The sequence below is a fragment of the Spea bombifrons genome, chromosome 9 (genome assembly GCF_027358695.1).
Source record: "Spea bombifrons isolate aSpeBom1 chromosome 9, aSpeBom1.2.pri, whole genome shotgun sequence".
Taxonomy (NCBI): Eukaryota; Metazoa; Chordata; class Amphibia; order Anura; family Pelobatidae; genus Spea; species Spea bombifrons.
The window spans coordinates 20101529-20128467 of NC_071095.1; the positions used below are offsets into that span (position 1 = coordinate 20101529).

The following is a 26939-nucleotide window of genomic DNA, read 5'->3' on the forward strand; positions in this document are numbered from 1 at the left end:
TTAGAATATTTTTTGTGCTTTGAATGTTCTGTGCTTTCTCCCAATGTATCATTATGGCAATAAGTATATTTAAGTGCAGTGCAACTGTATGATTTCTCAGTTGGATTTCAAAGCGTATTCATGCCAGGTTAAGAAAATACATTGGAATTAATTAAAATAACTTTCTATTCTTGTGTTTTTAGATTTTTTTCAGCAAACATTCTGCCTACCCTGCATCATCTCCCACTCAATTTAAAAGTCATTAGTATTGAATTTAGAACTTATGTATGTTACATAAATACCTTCAAAGTATCACACTTTAGGAGGATCAACCCGTTTTGGGATCCAACAGGCATTTAACAAGCATATTTGGTCGACAGGTTAATTGAGGTTCTCCAACCGTATGATCTACTGACATTTGTCCAAAGGGGACATGGGGTACCAAAAACAACCACACAACAAATAGTATCAATACCTAGTCACATTGAATCAAGTTTGTTACTGCCCTCCATATGCCTGGCACAATGTCACACCCAACTTGAGCAATTGTTCTGTCGCAGCGATACGGGCTCCCTTGGCATCAATTCCTACTGCTTGCAAATCCTCATTTCCTAAGACAACACCAAAGATTGATTAAAGTCAAAAAATTATGGGCAGACTAGATGTGTTCAATGTTTTTTTTATCTGCCATCAAGTTCTTTGGTTTCATGTTTCCATGAGTGAGGCCAATTGAAAGTGAATATTTAATAAATGTCCAAAAGATCTGTTTGTGTCGAGATATCTGATTTCACGGAGAGACAATTTGCATCTTACGCAAATTAAATCTCAGCAATACATCAATTCGATCTTAGGCGAGTGAAACCACCATATCTTATAGTAAAGAGTAAGAAACAAATGCTTAGTGTGAATCAAACCTCTTGAGAGAGCACCTCAAGGAAATTGGAGCAAAGAAACATGCTTAATGCCGTGCAAATTGTGTTATTAATCATTGATTTGGTTGCTTTGGTGGCTTCCATTCCAGGCAACTTGTTCATTCTTGTTGTGAATTTACTAGATTGGATCAGCAACAAGAAACTTAACATAACCGATCAGCTTATCTTCAGTATGAGTATTTTCAACCTTTTCTATGTAATACTTAAGGGCTACAAATATATCACCCTCATAATAGAGAATAACTCACCTGTCAATGAACCATTCAGCTTTGTTACTTATCTGGCACTAATGTCCTCCAACCTGTGGTTTTGCACTTGGCTCTGTCTGCACTTCTGCATGAAAATTGTCCATGTTAATCACAGATTCTACATCTTCCTACAGAGAAGGTTCTTCAAGATGTTTCCATGGCTTTACTTTTCATCTGTAATTGGATCTCTTCTGGTATCGCTGCCTTTTGCTTGGTATAAGGTAAATCATTTGCAAATAAATGGTACACTTCGTGACACTACTAAGAACGGGTCGCTATTCTCCATGATTTATGGGAAACAATTCAGCGCTTATTCGGCAGTATCAACCATTGGTTTTGTGTTCTGCTCGGCTTCTGTTGTGACAATTATCTCTTCTCTGTACAGACACATGAAGAAGATGAGACTCAATACTGAAGGTTCCACAATGCCCACCCTGAAAATGCATGTAAATGCAGCCAAAATGGTGGCATCCTTACTACTTCAAAATGCTTTAACATATATTGTATTAATTATAATTATACATAAAAATGAGGAAATATTGCTTTATATTTTTGCTGCGGCAACATCAGCGTTCAATTTAATCTCTTCTCTGAACACAATAAAAGGAATTAGGAAACTTGATACAACCTTTAAAAACATGCTAACAAGAATTTGTTCCCATTGAGCATTGAATATCTTGGTTACATCTTAATGCCAGATGTGCAGAATAGGGATTGCTCTCTAAATGAGGAGTTAGGAAGGTCGTTGAGCATATTAGATTGTAAACACTACTATGTAGATGGTGTCTTTAATAATTTATTTGGTTGCTCTGGTGTCTTCCATACCGGGCAACTCCTTCATTGTTCAGCTCGTCTTCAGCATGAGTATCTTCAACCTTTTCTATGTATTACTCAAGGTCTACAAATATATCACCCTCATACTAGAGAATAACATATCAGTTAATGAAACATTCAACTTTGTTATTTAATGGCGATGTCCTCCAATCTTTGGTTTTGCTCTTGGCTCTGTCTGCGCTCTGTATGCTTTATAAACTGTCAACATTAATAACACGTTCTGCATACAGAGAAGAATCCTCAAAGATTATTACATGGCTTTACCGTTTATCTGTAATGGAATATCTACTGGGATCAGAACACTTGGTGATGCCATTAAGAATGGTTCTTTAGGGTCCACAACCAACAGAAAACAGTTTGCGTTATTATATTCTTGTTCCATGGTATCAAGTCTTGGCTTTGTGTTGTGCTCGGCTTCCGTTGTGACAATTATCTTTTCTCTGTACAGAGACATAAAGGAGATGAAACTCAATACTGAATCTTCTACCCACCATAAAAACATATGTCCATGCAACCAAAACAATGTCATCAGAACTCACCCCCCCCCCCATGGCCAAATGCCCCAAGGCCCACAGACCAACTTTCCAAAATGGAATCACATGCCTGAGGTTCCTACCACCAACTGAGGAAGGAATTCTGATAACAGGGGTGAAAGTGAGGGGACCAGGTCATTGGTATTTCTTATTATTAACTCATATAGTGACTAAAGAGCCATGTCTTTCTAAGGTAAAGGATGCACAAGGCGAGGTCCATTCAAACAGAAATTATATATATTTTAAAAAAAATGAAATGTACCTAAGTGTCTGATTTCATAGACAATTTGCATCTTACACAAATCATCGGGTCAGCTACACATCAATTGCCAAGAGAAATCATCATATATTATATAAAGGGTCCAGAACAAAGGCTTAGTGTGCATCAAATCCATTAAGAGAACCTTCCAAGGAAACTGAAGCAACACAACATGATTACTGCCGTTGGAATTGTGCTTTTAACCATTGATGCGGTTATTCTGGCGGCTTCCGGTTCATGCTCCTTGTTTATTTTTGCCGTGGATTTGCTGGATTTGATCAATACCAAAAAACTAAAATTAACTGATCAGCTGATCTTTGGTATCAGTATCTCAGGCATTTTATTTGCATTGCTTAAGATCTACAGGCATGTTGCCTTGGTGTTTATGTGGGGTTTCATATTTGATGTAAATAATGGGATTATGCTTGCTTTTTATATGATGCTAATGTCCTTTAATCTCTGGTTTTGCACTTGGCTCTGTCTGCACTTCTGCTTAAAAATTGTCAACGTCAATAACGGTTTCTACATCTTCCTACAGAGAAGATTCTTCAAGATGTTTCCATGGCTTTACTTTCCATCGGTAATGGGATCTCTTCTAGTAGCAATACCCTTTGCTTGGTATGGAACAAACTCTTTGCAAATGAACACAACACGCTGTGATACTATTGGCAATGGGTCTTTAACTTACATGACCAGTAGGAAGCAGAGTAACTTCTTGTATGCTTATCTAGTAGCATCAACCCTTGGCTTTGTGTTGTGCTCGGCTTCAGTTGTGACAATTATCTTTTCTCTGTATGGACACGTGAAGAAGATGAGACTTAATTCTGAGGGTTCCAGAATGCCCACAATGAAAGCTCATGTCCATGCAGCCAAAACAGTTGCATCTTTATTATTTCAATATATTATTTTGTTTACTATATTAATTATAGTTGTGTTTAAAGTAGATGAACTGTTATGTGACATTTTTAGCATAATTACTTCGGTATCACATTTAATCTGTTTTCTTAACCTCATAAAAGGAAACATGAAACTTGATAAAGCCCTTCGAAACATCTTAGCAAGGTGTCCTTTTCATGGAGTCTTCGAAATCCTAGCCTAAACTGATGGCATACGTATATTATGATCGTTTAACCAAAGTAGGCCTTCTTGTAGAAGAATTCACTTAGGTTGGCCATTTAAATATCTATAGACGTTGAGGAGTTGAAATATTCAACAAGGATATCTCTTCTTTTCTTTCCAGTAATGTGTGTGAACGGTAACTATATATATCTCAGTTTGTAATTGGTGTGGCCATTTGCTATAGGACATATATATAGTTTTTATAGATGTGAGCTTTGATGAAAATGTCATTTATTCTAAAAAAAAAAAGTTTTTTTTGTTTTCAAGAATATTTCGTGTGCTTTGAATGTTTTGTTCTTTCACATTATGTATCATTATTTCAATTTGCATGTAACTGTATAATTTCTCAATAGAATTTCAAAAACAGATTTGTGATATTTTAGAACATCGATTTGAATTTATTTAATCACGTGTTGTAACCTCTTTCTGCAAACAACCTCCTGAAAACAAGCAATGTTTATTCTTTTCATTGAGAACATTTTATTTTATCAGATTTTCAAGGGACTAAGAGTACTGGCACAGTTCCCTCCCATTAAAGGCGGCCTGGGGATAGCTTCACCTCTAGGCAAAGCCACTCAACGTGATGAGGGAGAGCTTTGAGTTGCTTGGAATGTCTCTAGATATTAAAATATGTAATTGTTCTTTTTTTTTAACTTAGAATATTTGGTAGTTTTTTGTGTTTCATTTATCTACTACTTTGCTCATGATCTGTGAGGTCCAAACATGGGCCCACTAGAGACATCAGAGGACCAACAGTCAACCAAGCCACCGTATATGCTTGAAAGTGAGGTTTGTGGCTTAACCTCCGGTGAGGATCTCACTCACTCCTCCAACGCGGGCTACATAAACAATCCAACAGATAATGCTAGACATGAGCTCATGCCCTGGCGCTTGATTTTGTTTAGCAGTGCATATGTGTGGGAGAGTTTTCTATTAGAGAGGTCTGTGGCTTCCCCTTGGGTGGCAGTAAGGCTATTCTCATGACTACGAAGTGTTGTGGAAAGTTAGCGAGAAACAGCTGGTTCAAATTGAGAGAGAATTATTTGTTCAAAAGGAGATTACAATAAAGTGACACACTTTTATGTAAACTGAGCACATCACCATTGAAATAAAACAGTGGCTTCTTATAGTCTGTGAACATGTTAACACCCAATTCACAAAGTCAGCAGATTAGAATTTGAATATGTCGAGTAGGTCTAATTGTAGTTGCCACTTCATCTAAGCGTTTACACATCTTTCAAAGGGGTTGTCTACCACCTAACTTCCAAGGAACTGAGGAATGTTGAGGAAGGTCAGGCGGTTGAACTGGGCCATCTTTTTAGCTGTTATGTCATCCTTCTTAAGGAGTGGATGTAGCATCCTTACTACAACTAGAAATACAACAAAGACATAATTTCCAGGCAATATTAAGCACTAAAACCAATCCAATCACTACTATTATGGGTTTCAGCAGACTAGAAAGCATATCATTAAACCAAACTCTAATAGACCCCATCACAGAGAAGGGATTCCATCCTTCTTTAGATATGCTTTGTCGTTGACCCTCCTTTGACTCTGCCACAGTGACACCCGAACACATACACCAGGACAGGCTCTGCCACACTGACACCCAGACACACACACCAGGACAGGATCCTCGCTGCATAAATTGGGAAGGCGCCTCCTGGCGGAGGTGGAGAGCCCAGCAACGGAACACCGAAGTGTATAACGGACACAGGAGCGTAGCGAAGTACAAATATTCAGGAACAAAAATAATAAATAATAATAAATTCAGGGGTCAGGCAGAAGAGTAGTCGGGGTCACAAGCAGAGGTCAGGGCAGGTAGCAAACAGCAAGGTCAAAAACTAGCCGGAGTCAGAACCAATAAATAACAAGCAATTCAGGAACGCTAGTGAAGGCTATTAGGCACTATCACAGGCAAAGGTGAAGTGCATACTGAGGGTTTAAATATCCCTCTCAATCACAGGATCCTCCTACCCACCTAATTAGGGGGAGGAGGAAAAAAGATAAATGTCGCTTTAAGAAGCGACATGAATATTTTCCTGACGTCAAGGCGCGCGCCCCGTCAGGATCCAGTGATCTCTGCGGGGACGCGCGTCTATCCGCCGAACGGACCTGGCGGCGGCTCCCGCCGACGGAACGAGCAGGGGGCTGGACGCGCGGGCTGCATCTCAGCTCCCCTACCCGCAGGACAACGGAGGAGGTAACACTGCCACACCGACACCCAGACACACACACCAGGACAGGCTCTGCCACACCGACACCCAAACACACACACATACACCAGGACAGGCTATGTCACACCGACACCCAAATACACACACCAGGACAGGCTCTGCCACACCGACACCCAAACACACACACACATACACCAGGACAGGCTATGTCACGCCGACATCCAAATACACACACCAGGACAGGCACTGCCACACCGACACCCAGACACACACACACCAGGACAGGCTCTGTCACACCGACACCCAAATACACACACCAGGACAGGCTCTGCCACACCGACACCCAAACACACACACATACACCAGGACAGGCTATGTCACACCGACACCCAAATACACACACCAGGACAGGCTCTGCCACCCAAACACATACACCAGGACAGGCTATGCTACACCGATATATAAAATGTTTTTTACTGCTTTGTCGTTGACCCCCTTTTGTGTTTTTGCCCCCTTGTATACCACCCCCAGCCAGAACTATGTGTATTTAGGCCCCCAGCCTGCCCTTCGCTTTAGTATTGATTTATTTAATGGCCTCAGCTGCCCCCTTAAGTATTGATGCCGCCAGCTGAGATAAAATACTGACCTGCAGTATGGGGGATTTATATCTGGCTAGTTGGTTCCCTTCCATTGGGTCTATCCCCCACACTGTAGGCCAATAGTTTATCTGGGTTGGTCAGCAATATGTAAAAGGTATGTGTTCTGGAAAGCATGTCCGATGTGGTCACCCTTGTGTATTGCCCCCAGCTAGCCCCACATTGTATATCTATCCCACCATCCAGCCTTCCTTTAGTATTGATTTATGAATCAATTAATGCCCCCCATATCCTTGCATATTGCCTCCTAGTATGATGTCAGCCATGACACCCAGATTGGAAGCAGGACCTGCCCAACACCCAGATTGAAAGCATAGGACTTGCCATCCTAGCCTCAAACAGCCTCCCTGTGTCATGCCCCCCACTTACATCCATGCTATCATACACATATTTATTGATTTACTCTCTCACAAACATTCATTCACTCATTCATATACTAATTAACAAATTCTTATTTATATATACTCATTTACATATACTCATCCATTCCCTCAATCACGCATACTCGTTCATACACCCTCACCCACCTCCTAACCTAAACTGCAAATCGTTCTCTGCCTCTCGCATACTTTTTCAAGGGCCGCGGATTCCCTCTGCGTTGCTCGCACTCTGTTCGAGAAACTGCTCTTGTACAGCCCAGGGGAAGCAGGAACGGAGCAGAGTCATGTGACGCATTGTACAATCACGTGATTCCGCTGGGTTCCTGCTTCCTCTGGGCGGATTCAAGAGATGTTGCACGCACACATTGTGTGAGCACCACACGGGTAAGCAGCAGGGCCCCTGCGGAAGTTAATCTGGCCTTGCATCCAGGGACATAATTTGTTAATATTATCTGTACTAGTTTCTCAGTATTTTGTATTAAAACCATATTTAACAAGTGTCCCCTGTTTCCACCCTATATAATAATAATAATAATAATAATAATAATAATGACACTTTAACACATGTTTGATAGGGTGCATTTCAGCTATGTATCATGAAGAATTTGCATACTAATGACAGGTTGTGCAATGTAAGCTATACAACTGTCAACGCCGATGAGACTGAATCCAATTAAATTATAATTTGAATTTTTCCCCTTTTGCTGCATAGAACATACACAAATCCAAATATCTGATTGCATGCTGCTCTAATTTGCATCTCGGATATAGTTGCATAGCATTTTAAATATACTCAGATAACCTTTTGCCAGATGAAGACTATAAAAAGTTCAGGAATAGCAGATTCTAACACCAAAGGAGACAAATCATTGTCCAAGTTTGGCACAGGTGACAATTAGAAGTTTTGGAGAAAAATGTCTGAAAACCTTAGCATTGTTGCCACTGATGTGATTTTTTTGATAGCTTCATTTCCAGGAAATATATTTATATTTGTTGTCTATATACTTGACTGGTCCAAGAATAAAAGGCTATGTGTAACTGACCAACTCATCACTGGCCTCAGTATCTTCAGCCTTATACATCAACTTATGGAATCCTTTGCAGTATTAACTTATATGATAAAATGGCAAAATTATTTTAGCAGTGACTATATACATATACATTTTGTTATTTTTATGGTTATTCTTCTCTGTTACCTGCTGACTTCGATGTGGCTCTGCGTGTACTTCTGCCTAAAAATTGTGAACATCAACAATAATTTTTATATTCATCTTCAAAGAGCTTTCCCCAAGATGTTTCCATGGCTGTTCATCCTCTCTATCATTGGATCTACGCTCCTTAGTGTACCTTTTATGTTCTATAAAAGAGAAGAGTTGTCATGGGCGAAGGTGACCCTCATTGTCTCCAACGAAACCAACTCATACGTTACACACCACGGAAATGCTGTATGGGTGTTCTTGCCGTTTGCTGCTGTGTCTTCACTTGCGTTTTCGCTTTGTTCAGTGTCAGCTGTAAACATTCTAATCTCTCTATACAGACATATAAGACGCATGCGAAGCAACGTTGAAGATTCCGGAGGCCCAAGTGTTGAAGTCCATGTCCGAGCTGTCCAAACAGTGACCTCAATTTTGTCTCTCAATGTAGTTTTTTACGCATCTTCATTTTTGGCACTTTTTGAAAAAGAAAATACATACTTAGGAATTATCATGCCCATTCTAACTTCCACTTGCCACATCTTCAGTGCTATTGGACAAATAAAAGGGAATCGTAAGCTTAATAAGGCGCTATCAGATCTGTTAGCCCGCTGCCCTTGTAATAGGACATAACTTCATGTATAAAAAAAAACTCTATTCCATCTGGGAATCTGTCAATGTTTGGTGTTTGTAATTGGGAGAATTAGAGTTAGGTAGGCCAAAATATTTTAAATAATATTGTTAAGTAATATTGTTAACAAGAAATTATCACAACTGAATAATGCCAGGGAGCTTAAAATATTCTGGCGTCATAGTTAAGGAGTGGGCAATACATTGAATTAGAGGTTGCTAAACTGCCCCAAATGGCATTTAGGTCCAATAAAATATTGTGTACGTCATAAAATTATGGCTGAACAAGCACCTAGCAAAAATGGCCAAAAAGTCCCGGTTTGTAGGTTACGAAATAGCCATCTGATCACTGAAGGGTTTCAGTGTTGTTTGTATGTGTGTTGTTTCGCTATTTTATGCTACAATTGAAGCTCATTTCATTCAAGGATGTTGTATTTATACGATATTGTGTATTTTTAAATAATTTATTTGTGTGTCTAATTATTAAAAGAAATCAAAAAGCTTAAACTGATATATTCCTTGTATGTATGTTAAAAACACACAATTTAACATGGCACATTATTCATAAGAAGATGTGTCCTATTCTGGATAACAGTACTTTTTTTTTTTTTTTTTTAACTAAATATACCCAATTATGTGTTTAACTACATTCTTTACAAACCAGTTTACTGAAATATTTTCTATGGCCATGACTATACCTTATTTTATGTGTAGCCATATAACGCAATCATAAGTCACTTCCATTGATAAACAATACAAACGTGGAAAAGTAAAAAAAACTGAGAAATCCAGAAAAAAATTTGACCTTTAAGTCAAATGAAAAACTAAAAACTGAAATTTTTTTATTCTATTTGTAGATTTTATTAACTCTATTTTAAAGGTCTTAAACTGTACACGCATTCTAAGGCATCACATAGTTTTAAATAGATCCTTAAATTATTAGGATAATTTCAATATTATTTAACAGCGTTAAGGTTTAACTCAAGGGCATAGAATGGGTTATTAGAGTAGCTTTTAAATCTGTTTGTAGATGAGGAACCTGTTAAAAAAGGATTCGCCTAAATGGATTATACACCTGACTGCAGCAAAACTGAAAGGGAAAATTATAGGATGTTTTATTTGTGATGGTTGTTCACACGTAATTTAATTTGGGCGTAAAAATAGTAAAAATAATAATAATTAAAAAAAGAGTAACATAGTAAATAGAAAAGAAAAAAAAAAACAACCCATAGTAAATAGGAAATTAATTCAAATAACATCACTGACAATTTATTAACATGAAGTCATGGCTGAAGGGCCACCAAATACTTGTAAACAAAGCCAGGAATGGTACAGAGATGATACGATGGGCCTACAGTACTTATTTTCAGAAAGATACACCAATGGCAGCATTTCTGTCTACAAAATGCATATGATAAATACTCCTTCATATTTACATTTTTCGTCGGACATTCAATGTATATTCACTGAAGGTCAATCTGAAAGAGCAGCCATCTTAAATACAACATACCCTTTGTGGTAGCTATGGGTTGTCTTGATAACTACAATTTAATATTATTAAAATGTATGCTGATGACAGAACCACTTTAGGATTCCTATACATTTTCATATGCCTGTCAACAGAGTTTGCATTTTCAAGTCAACCATGTGATTCCTGGTATTATTTGCATCTAGAACAGGTCAAATGTCCTCAAATCTTTACTAGGTAGAGCATTTATTGAAGGAGAGACTACAAGAGCGAACAGAGTCGAATCCGTGACCGGACACTGAACTAAAATTGACTTCAGAATCTATTTTAAGGACGCAAGGAACCCACGAAAAGTCAAGATGTTCATCGTTCAGGAGAACATTGTGAACACAGTAGAGCTGATGACTATGTTGGCTTCGATTCCAGGGTACACATTTGTCGTCGTCGTTAATTTAAAAGACTGGATCAACACCAAAAAGCTACGCGCTACGGATCAACTTATCACTGGCATCAGTATGACTGGTCTTTTATTCCAACTTATGGAGACTATCGGTCTATGTTATTATGTACATACAAATTCATACTTGTATCGCGAGAAAGCTCTAAAGCCATCTGTTGCAATTTATAGGACTGTAATGTCATGTAACCTATGGTTTTGCAGCTGGCTTTGTGTTCACTTTTGCTTAAAAATTGTCAAAATCAACAGGGTGACGTATATCTATTTACAAAGAACCTTCCACAAGATGCTTCCATGGCTACTCATGCCATCTGTCGTCGGATCCATTTTAGTGACTGTTCCCGTGGTTTTGGATTTAGCTGAAGACTCGTCACCACTACCATCAAGTCAGACTCTAAATACCTCCGGCGAAGACAATGTATTTCCTACTAGACCTTACGTAAATATATCTTTGTCGTATCTGATTTATATTATTGGCTACGTTCTTGGGTCAAGCATTTGTTGGATGTCTGGGTTAACCATCGTTATCAGTCTCTATAGACACATGAAACACATGGAGCTTAATGCTGAAGGTTCTAGAAGCCCCAGTAAAGAAGCCCACATTCGTGCTGTGAAAACATTAATCTCTATTTTGGTTCTAAATTTACTTTCCTTAATTGTTTTGATTCTAACAACTTTAAAAGAAACTGACCCTAACTGGCCACCTGCTCTGACCATCATAACTTCAATTTTTCATACTCTTAGTTCTCTAAGCTTAATCAACGGAAACAGCAAATTACATAAAGCCATTATTAGCACCGTAACTTGTTTGTCGACAAGAAGCACTTGATGTTGGAGAAATAAGTCATCGTGTTTATATATATTTACATGGTAAATGATCGTGACGATGTTCATCTGGCAAGTGTAACTGTGTGTTGTTCTTGTGTGTGTTTTGGTGTTATTTTTTTTTTTTTATAACTTTCTTAATAATTGTTTTCCTAAACAACAGAAAAATGTGTTTTGGAAAAAAAAAAATGAAGAAATCAAAATGAACTTTCGAGCAAGAAAATTTTGAGGTTTGAATATCTTAGGGAACTTTTATTGCCATGTATCTTCTGGACTTTTCAAGGTCTACGCAACTTACATTAACAACATAGTTTAATCAACAATGCCCTCAAGTAGTGGATACTACTTTCAGCCCAGGTAGGAAGTGCCAACAAGTTTTCTGGACTCAGGTCTGCCTTTCTTCTGTTAAGTTATTGTCAAATAATATAAAAGTAGGGAGTCCAGGTGGTTCCTTCAAGAAGAGACTTGGACCAGACATGGTAGATTTCCCATAAGAGACCCGTTCCTTATGTCTAGAATGTACTGGACCGAGTAGATAGAAGGCCAAACGAATAGCAAAACCAAAAATAATTTACGTACTTATTGACGATTTCACTTTTTTTTATTGTAACCTCCTTTTATTTAACTCTGTTATGGATCCTCAAAAGGATCTTGATACTACATAATAGCTTTTTTATAATGTGATCATTTTTAATCTTTAACTCTTTTATAACTTTATGAACTGAAAAAAAAAATAGTTTTACAAAACCTACTATTAATATCCTACTATTAAACTCCACGTCTTCTATACAACAGAAAAATACAAATATTTTGAAATGTTTTTTTGTTAAAACATTTAGTTTTCTTCAAGATCCAACCACGATTGATTGTAATTATTGTTAAAACAAAGTTAAAATATGCAATTTTATCAGCTGCGCACTGAAACAAATAAAACATGGAAATTAGAGTCCTGCCGAGCTCTACCTCTGTCCCTCAAAAATGTGCATGTAGCAATTTCAGATCGGTTAAGGCCAACTTTTTATACTAAACGTCATTAACCCCTTAAACATTTCATGAGGTTTCATGCGCAAAAAAATAAAAAAGGAGAATCATGGTTAAAAATGCTGAAAAAGTCAAATTTTTTTGGGGATAAAACACCTTCAGTAAAGAAGGGGTTAACACACCTAATCTATCTTATACCCTGCCCAAATAGCAGCCCTGTGCTCCCTGTCTGCATTTATTGGCTGAAAGCCCTGTCAGTCACGATCTGACATTCCTGCATGACATCATGGGAGTTGTAGTTTGTTACACTTCCCGTGCGCCTTGCTGTTAGAGAGACAAGGACTACATGTACCAGAATGCTTTGCTCTTTATTAGCTCCCAGGGTCCTCCATTCACATACATATAGACACAAAGGGCTCAGGAGCTGGAGGTAGGAGCTGTGTATTTACCTTTGACACAATGTGATCTGTTTTAACACGGCTGATGGGTCAGATACAGTAGTCATCAAGAAGACATGGTGTGTTGAGTAGCCCGAGAAGCATGTCCTTTAATGTGGTTCATTCGGTTCCTCATTACAAACATAACAAATAAAAGCTAGGATTTCCATATAATTGAACGGATACATGAGAGGCGTAACTTATATATCAGTTTAATATTCACACAGATACATTGTGAAATGTAAATTAACATTAGATTGCAATGGATACAATTAGTGCTAGAATATACTGACCTTCATAGTCTACAATGTTATAAGTTATTATTTTTTTTTTTTTTTTATTAATTATCATATTTAAGTTCCACACTGTCAACAAGTTTTGGAACACACAACCGCACATATATATATATATATATATATATATATATATATATATATATATATATATATATATATATATATATATATATATATATTCACAGTCCTGTGAAAAAGAAAGTGCACCCCCTTTGAATTGTATGGTTTTACATAATAACAATCAATTTAGCAGCAGTAACTTGAAGCAATCGTTTTCTGTGTGCCTTTATCAGTCACTCACATTGTTGTGGAGGAATTTTAGCCCGCTTTTCTTTACAACATTGTTTCAGTTTGAGGTTTGTGAGCGTTTGTTTATGCATAGCTTTCTTAAGGTTCCACCACAGCATTTCAATCCGGTTGAGGTTGACTGCATACATATATACTAAACATACATACTAACCATTGATTTTTTTAAGTATTCTGTATATGTGAAAGTGCCAAAGCCAACAATCGAGTAGTTTAACCCCTTAATGACCAAATGCATTGTTTTCAATGAGTTGATCGCCCATTGTCCTTAAGGGGTTAATCGGCATGGGTCTTTCATTGGCTGCTAGGGTAAATTTATAATTGTTCTTTTGTTTACAGGCCATATAGTGACCTTCTTCCAGTTGACTATGCTGAGATTACTCACGTAAAACACCAAGTTCGGTGGCGGTACTGCACACCAGTGTAATGGAGATACTGTCAGAGAAGATCGTCAAACATGCCATCGCAATCATTCAATTATTGACCGGAGAGGTGTTGATTTTAGGAGGGACCATTTGAGTATATATAATAGAATATTGTACTTTCAGGAATGTAACACTCTTTATCTTAAGGAATTGGTACCATAAGCTCCTCTACTTCATGTATTCCAAATGCATTCAAAGTCCTGGTGACTTACATGAGTTACAACAACTCCTTATCAAACCCATCACTGACTAATGAAATACTTAAGAGCTAGAGGTTGCTGTATCTTTTTTTATAGTTATTATTATTTTCTATATCTAGGGTTGGGTTCTTATATCTGCCTTTGACAATGTCATTGTTACCAGAATTTGTACCATTTGTACCACATTGTTGAAGCATTTTAGACATAGGTTAGTTGGGCATGAATGGTAGGTTTGTTCTATGATCATAGGCGATATACAAATCATTCGTACAGCAAGGCTTTATTTTCTCCTGTAGGTCGACCCTGAAGACTGTATCGGAGAATCAAGGTGTTCCTTTTTAACAGAAGTTGCCAAAATAAATGATAAGCTTCTTATAGAGAAGATCATTGGACATGCATCTCAGATTATCCATCTTATGTCTCGAAAGGTGAAGACACCACTATTTATTTACTCGGTTGGTGAATACCATTATTTAAAAAAATGTTAAATCTAACAATATTTTACATTAATTATTCTTTTTTGCCAATATATTGCAATCTGAAACTATCCTTACCAATCTTTCATATGATTATTTTGAGAACATGGCAGCTCCACATCAATATAATATTCAAAGGGGTTTCATATTTGTTAATGAATAGTAATCTTTATATCAATAAAAATCAATAATGCCTGGCCGATTGGTAATTCATCTTTCACCCATAGGTCTTCATCATGGTATGCGTCGTTGAAAATAGATTCAAAATGTCAATAGCATAAATCGTGACCAGGCTGTGATGTTGATTTCAGGTGCCGAAATCATCTTATGATGTAATACACGCAGAGGAGAAAAGAGCGCTGTCAGGGGATCAAAAGAAAACATTTTACACCAATGAGAAACATAACCAAGCCCTCAATTGGGGTAAGAAAGGAAAGATCCCTCTCGGGAGGTTTCTGCTAAAGATACTTTTTATGCTTAAGAGAAAAATTGAATATAGGGATGATGGGTAGGCTGTCCATTTGCTTCCATATTGCGCCAAACCCTGTAACATGAGGGCCATAAATGTCACAGTTAGGGGTTTTAAGCACAGTCATCTAGGGCAATCAGAGTCAGGAATACCAGCTTGTAGCAAAAACAGTGCTTTGTTTTTAACTGTTCAAACACAAAAACCCAAAACCTAATCATACAAAGAAACAACCTGATTGGCCAGCCTAAACACCCACTAACTTGACCTCCCACCCAGGCCCAGCTAAGCCAGGCTCTGGAAAACCTTCCCCAGACAGCACACAAAGGTCCACGCAGGTATTTCCTCACTTGGCTCAGGGATGGTCTTCTTCAGGGCCTTTCCTTGCCCTGGGCGCACAAGGAAACTTCCTCTTCCTCTAACAGTCTCTCTGATTATCTGGTGTCAGGGGTTTTAATGCCCAGCACCTGTGTCTGATGCAGGCCCCATAGCAATCCCAGACCGGATTCTGCAGACTTCTAGCTGGCATGGATTTTACACAGAATGGGGGAATGGAGCATTGGCCCACCCTGTTCTCCAATTGCTCCACCCCAGGGACCCATATTTATGATCCACATAGCACCTTTACCCAAATAATCATCTCTCTGGGGTTTACAGCCTCACAGTATATAAATATTGAAAAAAGCAATGTCACTTGTGTTTTGGGTTGTTTTTTTTGGTTTTATTTCTTCTTCATATCATGTAGATAATACTAAAGAATGCAACATACAGAATATACAAGATCAACCTGCCCAGGCTCATGGTGGCAAAAAAAGTTGGAGCACGGCCACAAAACGCGAACCCATGAAGCATACTGGAAAGATGATTGAAGAACCGTTGTCTTCGAGCAATCAAAATCTACTTTTTGCTCAATATAAAGACATGTCAAGGGTACCTGTGTTTGAACAACGTATACAACAAAACATTACCCCTATAAAAATTCACAAAAGGCTGCAAGCTAAGATTTATAATGGCAAGGAGCTTGGTACCCCAATGAAGAAATGTGTTGAGTCTCTACCAAAAAAGACCACAATGCAGATTGAAGATACATACCAAGGTCACCACCAAAAGAACTCTGGTAGTTTAAGGTTGGAGAGCAACCAAAGGATCCATGCAGAAGAAAGACCATGTGGGCTTTCAGAATATGGGGAAAGTTGCAGTATTTTGGCACGTTCTGAAGTAAACAGTTCCAGCAACAGTTCTTCTTTAAGGGGAAGTCAACATGGGGAATTAGCTTATGCTGTTACAGAAAGTGGAAAAAGCTTTGTCATCACTTCTTCTGTACCAAAATCACACTCCGGCCACAGTGGAGAGAAGTCTCATATCTGTAGTGAGTGTGGGAGTAGTTTTGTCAGTAGTTCAACTCTGCTTAAACACCAAATCATTCACACTGGAATGAAGCCATATTCTTGCCAGGACTGCGGAAAGTGTTTCAGCTTTAGCTCCAGTCTTATAAGGCATCAGCGGGTTCACACCGGAGAGAAACCTTATGCTTGCAACGAGTGTGGTAAAAGATTTAGCATTAGCACAACACTGGTTAGGCATCAGAGAGTGCATACCGGAGAAAGACCATATGCATGCGAGGACTGCGGCAAAAGATTCACTTGTAACTCTCACCTCGTTATACATCGAAGGTTACACACCGGCGAAAGGCCCTATACCTGCATGGACTGTGGAAACAGTTTTAGCAACGGGTCGGATCTTGTTAAGCACCAGAGGACGCACACGGGAGAGAGACCGTATTCTTGTAACGAGTGTGGCAAATGTTTCAGCATCATCTCCAACCTCATCACGCATCAAAAGGGGCACAAAGGAAAAGGCTACTGTAAAAAGCGTCTGGCAAAAAAGTATGAGCTGACATGTTAGACAAAGAACAAAGGGGAACTTTCTGTAGATTTATGTTGAATTTTATAAGCCAGGGTGATAGTTTTTGGCAGTAATAACATGTTTCCATAGAGCGCAGCATAAAATTGCAAAAAAGTTAGGATTCTGGTAACATTTTCTTCAAGCCCAGAGTACCGTACCGTAGAGGTGTATGAGTGGATTGCGTTTAAAGAGCCTATCTTTCTTAGAGCACTACGTATAATGTTTGGTTTTAGGGACAAAATGGGGAGTCCTAATGATAGCTCTACCCATTCCCGATGTCTCATCCAATGGCTCACCACTTTATACCCGTATTTCTTACACTCCCCAACTATGCGCTGCCAAAAAGCATCATTTATATATTCATGTATTTATTAGGTGCCAAACAATCCAATGTTTTTTTGTTTTGAAATCTGTAGCGCCAACTGCTGATTTGTTTTCTAGAACTACTTTTTGATTACTGGAATATCTACCCAATGTTATCGTGTTGGATTCCACCCCTGAGACTTTGACATGTGTTTTTCACCTCCATTAAAGCCAATTAAGCTTAACATGGTTTGTTGAGTCAAGACCATCATTTCTAGGACTAATCCTGCCCAAAGCTATCCCAGAAATAAGAAGCAGCAAGTGTATAATTAACTTAAATTATTGCGAAATAGTCTGCCTTCCTCCTAACCGGGGGGGGGGGTCACACAGAATTTCGTGCTGTCGCTTCTGACACAAACGACACAACAATAATCGTTGTATGAATAATAATGAAAATAATTCATTTGTAGTTGTTCAAATAAGCCAAGCACTTTTTTTACGTATTTGAATCGATACCGTATCAGTTAACAAAATGCATGTTTGATGACCTCAAATTCTAACCATCGATTTCCAGATCTTTATTCACCTTTTCTAAAATACAGCAATTTCCTTTGCTATGAGTATTGATTTTCTTCTTGGTTCGGAATATATTTTAATAAAACACCCCAATCATATCCATTTATTGACAGATTATTCCACTTAACAAAATATAGAATTAAAAGCATAAAGGTCCCGATATAATTTGTAATTATATTAGTAACTATTAGCTTCTTTTAAAGATGCCATCGAAAAAACCAAATCATACGCAACATAATTATTATGATTATTGGATTCCATTGTAAATGCCAGAGGATCGGTTTCAGTTGGTACCATCATCGATAGATGGTGTTCTCCAGAAAACCAGCATGGAATCTCAAAAAATCTTTCCTCCTGCTTGATGTTTGCGCTAATTAAGACCAGAGTAATGAGCGTAGGGCATGTAGCAAACATGACATTCATGTAGATCCATAATGTCTTTATCATCTGCTTAAATGATTAAGGCAATGATGAATAAAGTGAGCCAAGAGCAAATTATGTTTAGAAGATTGTCTTCAACTGGGTTCCATGTAGGCTTGCTAAAAACCATCCCAATGCAGATGGAACAAGCAGCCAAGGGAGTATCTTGAGGAATCTTCTTTGTAGGTAGACATAAAAATGTGGTTAAGATTAACAATTTTGAGGAAAAATATAAACAGAGCCAGTGGGGAAACCAGAGATTGCGAGGTATTAGCTTTTCAGAAGAACAAGGATGATTTGGTTTTGATAGACATTGAGGTGCACCAACTAAGAAAACTGATGGAAAGTATTCAAGATCTTCTGTAGAAGGCCAAATACAAAAAAGTCCGCAGAGCAGCCATGGTTACAAAAGTGAACAAGTTCCCGAAGGACATAGCAACTGTCCCAATATAGTCTACAACCTTGATACCAATCTAAAGGGGTGTACACATAATACGGAGGACCTTTAACCTTTATTCATACCTGAATTATGTGTTTTTGGGTGACGTTAGTGTAAAGGAAAAACACACAAATTTCATGCCTGATATTATAATTAATATTCACCTTCATTATTCAGTTTGAATTGTACAAAAAAATGAAATGGTTTCAGAATATGTTGTCTGCTCATGCATAGACTTCTATCTGGGTTTTAATTTTAACACACAGATGCTGTTGTGAATTCTGAATATCCAAACCACCCAACATTTCAAATGCGGGCTCATTACGCAAAGCTCCCCGGAGTGCTCATGGAATATCAGGCATTCTCCCTAATCGAGGCTCACAGTAAACCATATGGATAGTTCTAGGCATTATAACTGGGCAATATACCCACCAATGGGGCTGAAAAATAATGCAGAAAGCTGAAATTAAAATGATTGCAGATTGATATTTTTGATATGGTGCAAATAAAAGTATGCAATTTAAACTGAAATACTGTCCGTACAAAGCATAGAGGTAGCTATCTTGGGATTAAGTCCCAAGAGGAGCTGTCTGGGAGAAGAGTGAGGTGCCACTCATGTGGCACTCATACCAAGATACCTTCAGTATTTTGTGGAGGACCTAGATGAGAGTCTTTCTCACTGGAAGATGGCTGGTGATGATTGTTGCCCACTTCATGGCCAAACTGATGAGCGTGGGTTCCTTTAGAAGGCTTTGCCGATGCAAGCCTGGAGGACATATCACATGGAATCAAAACTCTTATCCCTTTTCCATTATGGTTTCTGGTGCATATTCACAATTATATATTTCATATAAAAAAAACATTTGCAATCAGAAGTCTTAGAAAGTGGAAGGAGGCAAGGAAAAAAAATTTAATGTATAGAGTAAATAAACATGGAACATTTTTCACAATTATAAATTATAAAGACATGAACAAAATAGCTGTACGCATTATATGAAAGAAACAATAAAATTAAAAAGGAAATGTCCAATAAATGTCCAGAAAGTAAATCAGAAAATGTAGGGAAATCCCTGTATATTCATTATATATTTTTTCTTGTTTGTAACCAAAGTTTCAGCATATTTCAGGATAATCTATAATTAAAGCTGTCTTCTGTCACTGTAACAATCGACAAGTCACAGAATAAACAATTCTTCTCATATAACAACCATGACATGGTCCTGGGGCATCTCCTTGAGACACACCCATTTACTGAGGACTCTGGCTACTGATTGGTTGAAACTTTGTAAGATTCTGGATATAAGCTGGACCTGGGATTGGGTTGAACTATAGACGCAGTGAGACGTAGAAGAAGAGTCTACTTCATCAGAAGTCAAGATGGACAAGAGAATCCCATTCATTCTGCTGGCCTGTATGATAGGGCTTGGAATGAATGTTCCTCTACCAGGAAATTTACAGGTGAGATGCTGAGATATAGATCTCAGATACACAGAACCATGAAATATTTGTTAAATAACTGGTTCACCCAACATTGATACTGACTGCAATTCTCCATATTGATCATATATTAAACTTAAACAAAACAATGTGACTTTTGCAGGTTTATTTACCTGGAATGGAATTACTTGGTAAGATATGTTCTTAGAAAGTCTCTCTCTCTCTCTCTCTCTAATTCATTTTTTTTGTCTTCTTCACTTCTCCACTAAATCTCCTTTGCTGATTTTTAACAGGCAAAGATACAAACACCCTGGATGTTCTAAAGTCATTATCAAAATCAAATCCAGGTAAGAAAGTCTTCTAGGTCATATCAGAAAAACCTTGTTTTCAGTGGAATAAAAATAAACCACTTTTGGTTTAATGGAACTTAAAAGAACATCCAAATAATTTAAAAAAAAATTAGAATTCACTTCCAAATTTGAAAGTTTTTTTTTTATTATTTACTATAATAAATACAATTTAGTTCCATAAACAGTCATGCTTACCGTCTCCCTAATGTTGATATTTTTACAGAGGATAACAACATAAAAGAAGATCGAGATGTCTTCAGTAAGATTATTGAGCAAAACAAAGGTACCGACATTCAACATAACAGAAATCATATAAAAGGGCGCATGAATGAGAAATGTTATGTTCAATATGTTCACAATTGCGTGTGAAGGATACTGATAATACAAAAAAATGGAATTATATACAAATCAGCCCCATCGAAACTGCTCATATAGAGCTAAGTAATTTTATTTGGTTAACACAAATTTAAACTAAATAGCAAAATATTTCTCGGGTTTAAACTTGGAGAACTTTTTTTCAGCAAATACGCCTCTCTCTCCAGATATGTATTTTGTGGGGTTGGAAAAAATTTTGGAGGATCCATAGGCATATCCATGTGAAAAAAAATTGTTCATAATAAGTACATAAAACAAGGCTTTGTACGTCTTATTCATCGGAAATTCAGATTTGTTGATCTCGACTCCTGAAAAAATTATTTCTATTAGAGAAAAGCTCCAGGTTAATGTTTTTTTTTTACTCTACTAGGTAGGCATTTCCTTTGATATTAATATAAATCGGTAGAACAGGAAGATTGACGTTAATTCATATAATTTTAATTTTAAGCAATCTACCAGTATTTAGCAAGAACAATTCTGGGGAAAGTCCAAGTCTAGTTTTCAAATTCAGGACTCAACTTTGTTAATTAATAAATGGAGTCCCTGCCTTTGAAGCTCTGTAGTAAGATAAGGATAAAGTTCTATGTAAGAGGGGGTAAAGTGAATAGAAGAGAACGTGATGGGCTTTTCTTTCCCCGTGCTTCTTCCAGGCATTAAGGAGCCGATGGTCGAGGGAGACATCCTCATAAGCCCCAGTGGTCGAAGTGCAACTAATTGCAAAGGCTGCCTTTGGCAAAAATCTGCTGAAGGGACAGTTGTTGTGCCTTATAACCTTTCCCCTGATTACAGTAAGTTATTTATTTTCATAGATGACATAAATCATGTATATTTCAAATTTACTGATGAAGCTCACTACCTTCTCCCCAGCTGAGCAGGAGGTGGCTTTGTTTCGGAACGCCATGCAAGAGTACGAAACCTTGACCTGCGTGCGTTTTGTTCCTCGGAAAACCCAGGGTAACTTCCTCAACATTGTGAAAGCAGGAGGGTAAGAGCTACGTAATATATATAAATGAATTTAGTAAATGCTCTGATTAAATGAAATTATATTGCAAGGTTCCATATTCACAGACGTTGAGCGCATTTTCCCCCTTTTTTTTTTTAAATATGAATATTATCACAGTCTCATAGTTTTGCTCATCTTGTGTTTCATACCCAAAGTGAAAAATATAGTATTGTAGCACATCATTCACACACATTGAAAATATTTTTCTCATTCATGAAAATGATGTCATCTAGTTTAGAAACCCCAAAGTGATGTAAAATCATTGCATTTCAGAATTAAAATAATAATTTTATTATTGTTTAGGAAACACCTGTCTCTTTTTCATTGCCAAGCTGCAGCACTGGGCAAGTAATCACTCCTCACTGTCCATTTATTGTTTTCTAGCTGTGGCTCCTACGTGGGCAGAATTGGAGGTGGCCAGACAACGTATCTTAATGATGGTTGCTTGTCCAGAGGGACCATTCAACACGAGCTGAACCATAACCTCGGCTTTTACCACGAGCAGTCAAGGAGTGACCGTGATGACTACGTGACTGTCATGACTCAGTACATCTCATCAGGTAACAATGCTGGAATACATACCCATTAAGCTCTGTAATGCTGCATCCATTTACCAGACAGATTGCTCCACTGGTTGCCCTGGAAACACACATTAAATACTATATCCTGTCGCAGGAAACCTGATCCAGTTCCAAAAAGAAGATTCCAATAACCTGGGTCTAGAATATGACTACGGCTCAGTGATGCATTATCCCAGGTAATAAACCAAACTATATGTGTTTGACTATTAAAAAACATTAGAAGTCTGTAAGTACTGGTGGTCGCCATGTGGTGTGTCTATTGTCTGAAGCATATTGTTCCACTGAACTCTAGTGTTCCCAAGCAATTCACATTTTAAAGATAAAGCTCAATGGAATAATATGTTGTAGAATGTGAAATGTTTGTCTGTTTCTTAATTTAGACCATTGGGGGTTGACCATCATGCCACCAACTTATCCCATTTTTAGACCCTTAGGGAACTTTATGCTCTCTTTTGTCTCAGTACTGCTTTCAGTAACACATCGGGACAATCAACTATCATACCCAAGCCTGATCCATCCGTACCCATTGGACAAAGAAATGGATTGAGTCCTCTGGATGTTTCAAAAATTAACAGACTGTATGAGTGTGGTGAGTATGCAATGGCTGTGAATTCACGTCAGATAAATACACCAAAATGTCACTCTCTGTATGCTAAACAATTAGTTTTTTTGCTTTCTCAGGTGTTTGGGGAACATTGCTCAATACGGCCAGTGGAACTGTGACCTCAGCCAATTACCCCTCTGTTTATCCCAATAACTCAAGCTCTGTTTGGTTAATTAGGACGCCATCTGGTCAGGTGTGGAATTGCACAAACATGGTTGTACAATGTATTTTGTTATAAGTCAGAAATCTTATTTGAAACTAAAGGTTCCGATTTCTAAGATACTTTGAACCTACTTACTGCTTTTGAAATTATCCACATGTTGGCATGGCCCTAGTAGTAGAAACATCCTAATATTTCATATTTCTTGAAACCTAATATGAGCTTCTCTACCACGATTTACCAACTTGTTACACTTGAATAATGCCCGATATACGAAAAAACTTCTTTACTTCTAAAATTAGACACAAATCCATTTATAATTTCTTTACAGGTTTCTCTGCAGTTTAAAGCCTTTGATGTCCAGTCCTCTCAAGACTGTGCCTCTGACTACATTAAGATTTACGACGGTCCCGTCAAGACATCCCCTGTGTTAGTGGACAGAGCGTGTGGCGCAGGACTGATCCCACCGATAATCTCTTCCACTTCTCAGATGCTTATTGAGTTTGTTAGTGATGGTGACACCACTGCCACCGGCTTTAAAGCTACGTACAGCTCAGGTAACTCCATCAATGTAATTATATAGATGTTCTTACCTAATATGATCAAATAAATGAACGCACACAGAAAGTACAACTAGATACAGCTGACCTGACATAATAAGACCTCTAACATGTGTCTATTTAAATATTTCTGCTGTAGTACAATGTGGAGGGGCTTTCTACGCACCAACAAAGAACTTCACCTCTCCTGGATACCCCAACGGCTACTCAGTCAATATGGACTGTTACTGGAAAATCACAGCTCCTGAAGGCTATAAGGTAACATATTGACTTGGTATGGTCTATAATGTACATGAAAAGTAACAGAATGTATCTTGTGATACCTTTTTTACTGGGCTAGCAGAATTATGTAATGACAAACTTTTGGGGGTCTTCACTTTATCAAGTCAAAAGCATTTCTTCTACATTACTACATACATTACTATTACATGATCTATAATGTAAGAAAACTGTCTTTTTTTGTATGGAATGTACTGAAACTCTGTTGGTATGATCCATCTACAACCTAAAACATGATACATCCCTTATTTTGAGATGCCAGATGTTGTACTTAGTTTGAATGGACCCAGTGGAGACCCAGCCTTGGTCAATTCTCAATTCAGCGAACATAGTGAGTTGTCCCTGAGAAAAAGTACATCATTCTTGGCTATTTCACATATGGCATCAGGTGTATTACTCTGAGGAATATGAAATTATATAATATATAAGATCAATATATATATAAAACAATTTATGCCCACATAATGATTTCATGCTGATGAATTTTCTTCATCTGAAATACCAGTGAATCCAAGTCAACCATGATATTGTGCTTAAGACATTAAAAACTTGATTTGCAATACAAGGTGTTGTCTTTGATCATAATTATATTGTATTCTGTTTTGTTCCTTTAGATTTCTCTGACATTTAATGAGTTTGTCTTGGAGTCTGGTATGTTCGGATTTTGCCGATACGACTATGTGAAGGTTTATAATGGAGCAGATAGCAGCTCCCCACCGATGGGGACATACTGTGGCACTAGATCCTTGGCTCCTTTGGTCTCATCCGGAAATTTCATGATGATTCAGTTTCGTAGTGATCAATCAAACACTTTTAAAGGGTTCAATGCTACATACGTGTCCTGTGAGTATTACGGCTCACCCAGCCCTTTCAAAGAAGTATGTAATTGTGTGGGGGTTTTTTTTACATAAAATGTCACTAATTCCATTTTCTATTTTTATTTATTTCAGTGCCAAAGTCATAAAGTATATGGAGTAGAAGAAAGTTATTGTTACAACAGAATTTTGTAGAGGACCGACTAAAAGTTTTCTTCAATAACAATAATTTAAAAAATCAAACACTAATTCTGATTTGTTGTAATTTGTTTGTGATTAATTGGTGATCTGAAGTAAACCTGTGCTTCATTAATAAAGTATCTCAACAAAATATTTGGCGTGTGTTTGTCTTGTTAAATAAAAAATATATATATTTGGACAGAGTAATGCTCAAATATCCAATTTTATATTCAAAGCTGCAACTTAGGTGAACTTGTATGAAGAATTATCATTATTGAGAATCAAATGAAGAGATGTTCATGACTTGGGCTCTACAAAAAGCATATAAGTCAGTTTGGTGGATCCATTAAATTGTCTTCTAGTAGAAGTGGTAGAGATTGATCCAGTGAAGCATCCTGGAGATGAAACATCAGTTTAACCAAATCATAGATAGGTCAGACTAAAGCTGGATGGAAATTATTGGAGAAAATGGCACTTTTCACGCTTGTAATCTCCCCTGTAATGGACACAGCCAGGTGGCTTGAGCAATGATACACACCAGATAGGGATGCAGGGTGTGCAAGAGACCAAGGAATTATGTTAGCCACCGGGACTACATATATAATACTCTAGGTGAAGTCAGAACAAAGATCTGTGGCAAAACCCCTTCCATCTTTCTGCTTCGAATGCCTCTTGATATACAAGCCAGAACCCTTCTTGCTTCTTCCCACCACTTTGTTGTATTACCTGCTTTCCTCAGAAATAAATACTTCCTAGTCCCACTCTTCTGTTAGCGTTGGAAGCACAGTACCCCTAATACTATATTCTGCCTTCGGAAATTTACATCTCACTTCCATTATTTTACATAAATCAACCTTAAACTGCAGCTGGCACACTCACAATCATTGTAAATAATTACCCATTTGGCTTCTTCCACCAAGAATGTCTACCCTGTTGTAGACCTCTGTGCTGGACACTAGAAAGATGTTCTCAAATTACACTTAGCTCTAATTCCGAGTATAAGTTGTTTTATTATTAACCAATGTTTTTAAAAAATATAGTTTTCTTATCTGGGATGCCAGGGCCCGGGTAATCAGGTTGGGTAGGAGCCTCCTTGCAGGGGATACCTGGGGTTCTGTCTGCACATGGTGATGCATAGTAAACAAAGGATAAGTCAGACAGGCACAAAGGAATACACCACAGGCAGAATTTCAGGTAATGCTATGTATTGTAACAGGACAAACAAATACAGGTTAAAAAGTCTCTGAGCAAGAAAAACGTATGTATGGCAGGAAGCCCACTTGAAAGGGCATAAGGCAGGAAGCCCACTTGAAAGGGCACAAGGCAGGGAACCCACTGGACAGGGCACAAGGCAGGAAGCCCACTTGAAAGGGCATAAAGTAGGAAGCCCACTGGACAGGGCACAAGGCAGGAAGCCGACTTGTAAGGGCACAAGGCAGGAAGCCGACATCAGGTACAAAGCAGGATCAGGTACAGGGCCAGTGGAACACAGTCCCATGACTTCAATGGCAAGGCCCTGACTGAAGGGCAGAGCAGGATGAAACAGGCAGGCTCTGTCCAGTCAACAAGGCTCAGCTGGTTGCACTGGTTAGGTCTGGGTGCTCCAGAGTGAGAAGGGTTACACCCAGGTAAGCAGAGGCAGCTAGTCTGCTCGTTAGCCTACATGGTACTGTGT

The 26939-nt window shown here is 38.0% G+C and overlaps 4 protein-coding genes across 5 annotated transcripts; all 4 read left to right on the plus strand.

Moving 5' to 3' along the window:
* The first annotated feature begins 2957 nt into the window (after positions 1-2957).
* Positions 2958-3884, plus strand: LOC128504326 (taste receptor type 2 member 40-like). The gene has a single exon (XM_053474360.1). The coding sequence runs from the start codon at positions 2958-2960 to the stop codon at positions 3882-3884; it is 927 nt and encodes a 308-aa protein (XP_053330335.1).
* Positions 3885-10767: 6883 nt separating this feature from the next.
* On the plus strand, positions 10768-11694 carry LOC128504327 (taste receptor type 2 member 40-like). Its single transcript, XM_053474361.1, has one exon. It carries the CDS (start codon positions 10768-10770, stop codon positions 11692-11694), a length of 927 nt encoding a protein of 308 aa, XP_053330336.1.
* A 1393-nt stretch (positions 11695-13087) lies between these two features.
* LOC128505243 (zinc finger protein 271-like) lies at positions 13088-17297 on the plus strand. 2 transcript variants are annotated; one of them, XM_053475551.1, is made up of 5 exons: positions 13088-13188; positions 14050-14202; positions 14632-14763; positions 15123-15234; positions 16023-17297. In XM_053475551.1, the coding sequence occupies exons 2-5, from the start codon at positions 14137-14139 to the stop codon at positions 17180-17182; spliced, it is 1470 nt and encodes a 489-aa protein (XP_053331526.1). In that variant the 5' UTR covers positions 13088-13188; positions 14050-14136; the 3' UTR covers positions 17183-17297. The 2 variants fall into 2 exon arrangements, with proteins under 2 accessions (XP_053331526.1, XP_053331527.1); XM_053475552.1 differs by lacking the exon at positions 13088-13188 and having other exon boundaries at positions 14064-14229.
* A 3000-nt stretch (positions 17298-20297) lies between these two features.
* LOC128504329 (embryonic protein UVS.2-like) lies at positions 20298-25299 on the plus strand. The gene is made up of 14 exons (XM_053474362.1): positions 20298-20378; positions 20521-20548; positions 20651-20704; positions 20931-20990; positions 21733-21870; positions 21950-22067; positions 22470-22645; positions 22761-22842; positions 23128-23255; positions 23348-23463; positions 23762-23987; positions 24130-24248; positions 24884-25112; positions 25220-25299. The coding sequence occupies exons 1-14, from the start codon at positions 20298-20300 to the stop codon at positions 25231-25233; spliced, it is 1569 nt and encodes a 522-aa protein (XP_053330337.1). The 3' UTR covers positions 25234-25299.
* Positions 25300-26939: the final 1640 nt, after the last annotated feature.